General features: G+C 69.2%; 1 protein-coding gene across 1 annotated transcript in view; it reads right to left on the bottom strand.

The window, feature by feature from the left end:
• Positions 1-391: 391 nt before the first annotated feature.
• LRRC26 (leucine rich repeat containing 26) overlaps positions 392-1,086 on the bottom strand; it is a 1,296-nt gene continuing 601 nt past the window's right edge. The window contains exons 2-3 of the mRNA XM_014582027.2: positions 1,041-1,070; positions 392-963 (exon numbers count right to left, since the gene is read on the bottom strand). Coding sequence (XP_014437513.1) covers positions 638-963; positions 1,041-1,070 — 356 coding nt within the window. The 3' untranslated portion in view covers positions 392-637. The remainder of the gene's footprint in view (positions 964-1,040; positions 1,071-1,086) is intronic.

Below are 1,086 nucleotides of genomic sequence, written 5' to 3'. Positions count from 1 at the left end.
TGGAGGAGCCCGGAGCAGAACAACAGACCCCCCCCCCAGCCACAGTGGGGCCCCAGGGCCCCAGCTAGCTGGTCACCCCTCCTCGCTGTCTCCCTGCCCATGCCCCTTCTCCCCCTTGGCCTCCCCCTCTGCTGAGCTGGCCCTGCTCTTCCCTCGCCACCCCAAGCTTCCAGCTGACAGCAGCCTCTCAGAGCTGCCCTGCGGCTGCCCGTGCTCCCGACCCTCCTCCTCCGGACTGGAGAGTGCTGCGCCTTCTCTCCACCTGATCTGACCCGCGGCCAGACTGGCACCGGCGTGGGCTCTGACTGTCCTCACGCCGCCCAGCGCAGGGCACTGCCAGCAGCTGGCTGCTTGCCCCTCGCCCAGGGTGTGGACCGTGTGCCCCTTGTACAGTGTCTGAGTGGGTGCCTCCCCTGCAGCTGTGCACAGCCGGGAGCTGCCCCTCTGCCCAGGGGCTCAGGCCCGGACCCCTCCCCCACCTGGTGTGTGCAGTGTGAAGTGTGGACGCCTAAAGGAATGTCACTGCATTTCCGGTGTGTGTCGCTTGTTGACAGCAAGTGTGAGGGAAGGCAAGGGGACGAGGGGACATTTCCAGGGCACTGGGCAGTTCAAGACTCCCTGGGAAACTGCAGCCTATTCAGACTTGGGTGGCAGCAGCCTCCGAGGGATTCCCAGGGTCGGAGAGCGGGCCAGGGCCTTCGGGGTCGGGATCCGGCGGTCTTCGTACAGGGCGGGAGGGGGCGCGGCAGTGATGGTGGCGGCAGCGGCAGAGGGTGAGCACGGAGCCCAGGGCCAAGCAGGCGGCCACGCTGGCCAGGAAGGAAACAGGCCCCAGCGCGTAGACCACCGCCAGGTCCAGTGGCGCCATTGGCCGCGCGCAGTGGCTGAAGGCGGCGTCACGGAAGGCCGTCAGTCGTCTGAGCGTCATACGCCCCGGGAACACGCAGAGCAGGGTCTCGGCCTCTGCGGACAGGCGCCCGCGGCACGGTGGCAGGGCTACCCCGCCCGGAACGCCCCAGCCCGCACCCCTGACGGCTCACCTGCCGGGGGCTGCGGGGGCCGGTGCCGCCAAGCAACAAGGAGACC

This window comes from Tupaia chinensis, unplaced genomic scaffold (genome assembly GCF_000334495.1).
Source record: "Tupaia chinensis unplaced genomic scaffold, TupChi_1.0 Scaffold142100_1, whole genome shotgun sequence".
NCBI classification, from domain to species: domain Eukaryota; kingdom Metazoa; phylum Chordata; class Mammalia; order Scandentia; family Tupaiidae; genus Tupaia; species Tupaia belangeri.
Note: the sequence above shows the minus strand (reverse complement) of the source record. Positions and strands in the feature narration are given on the sequence as shown.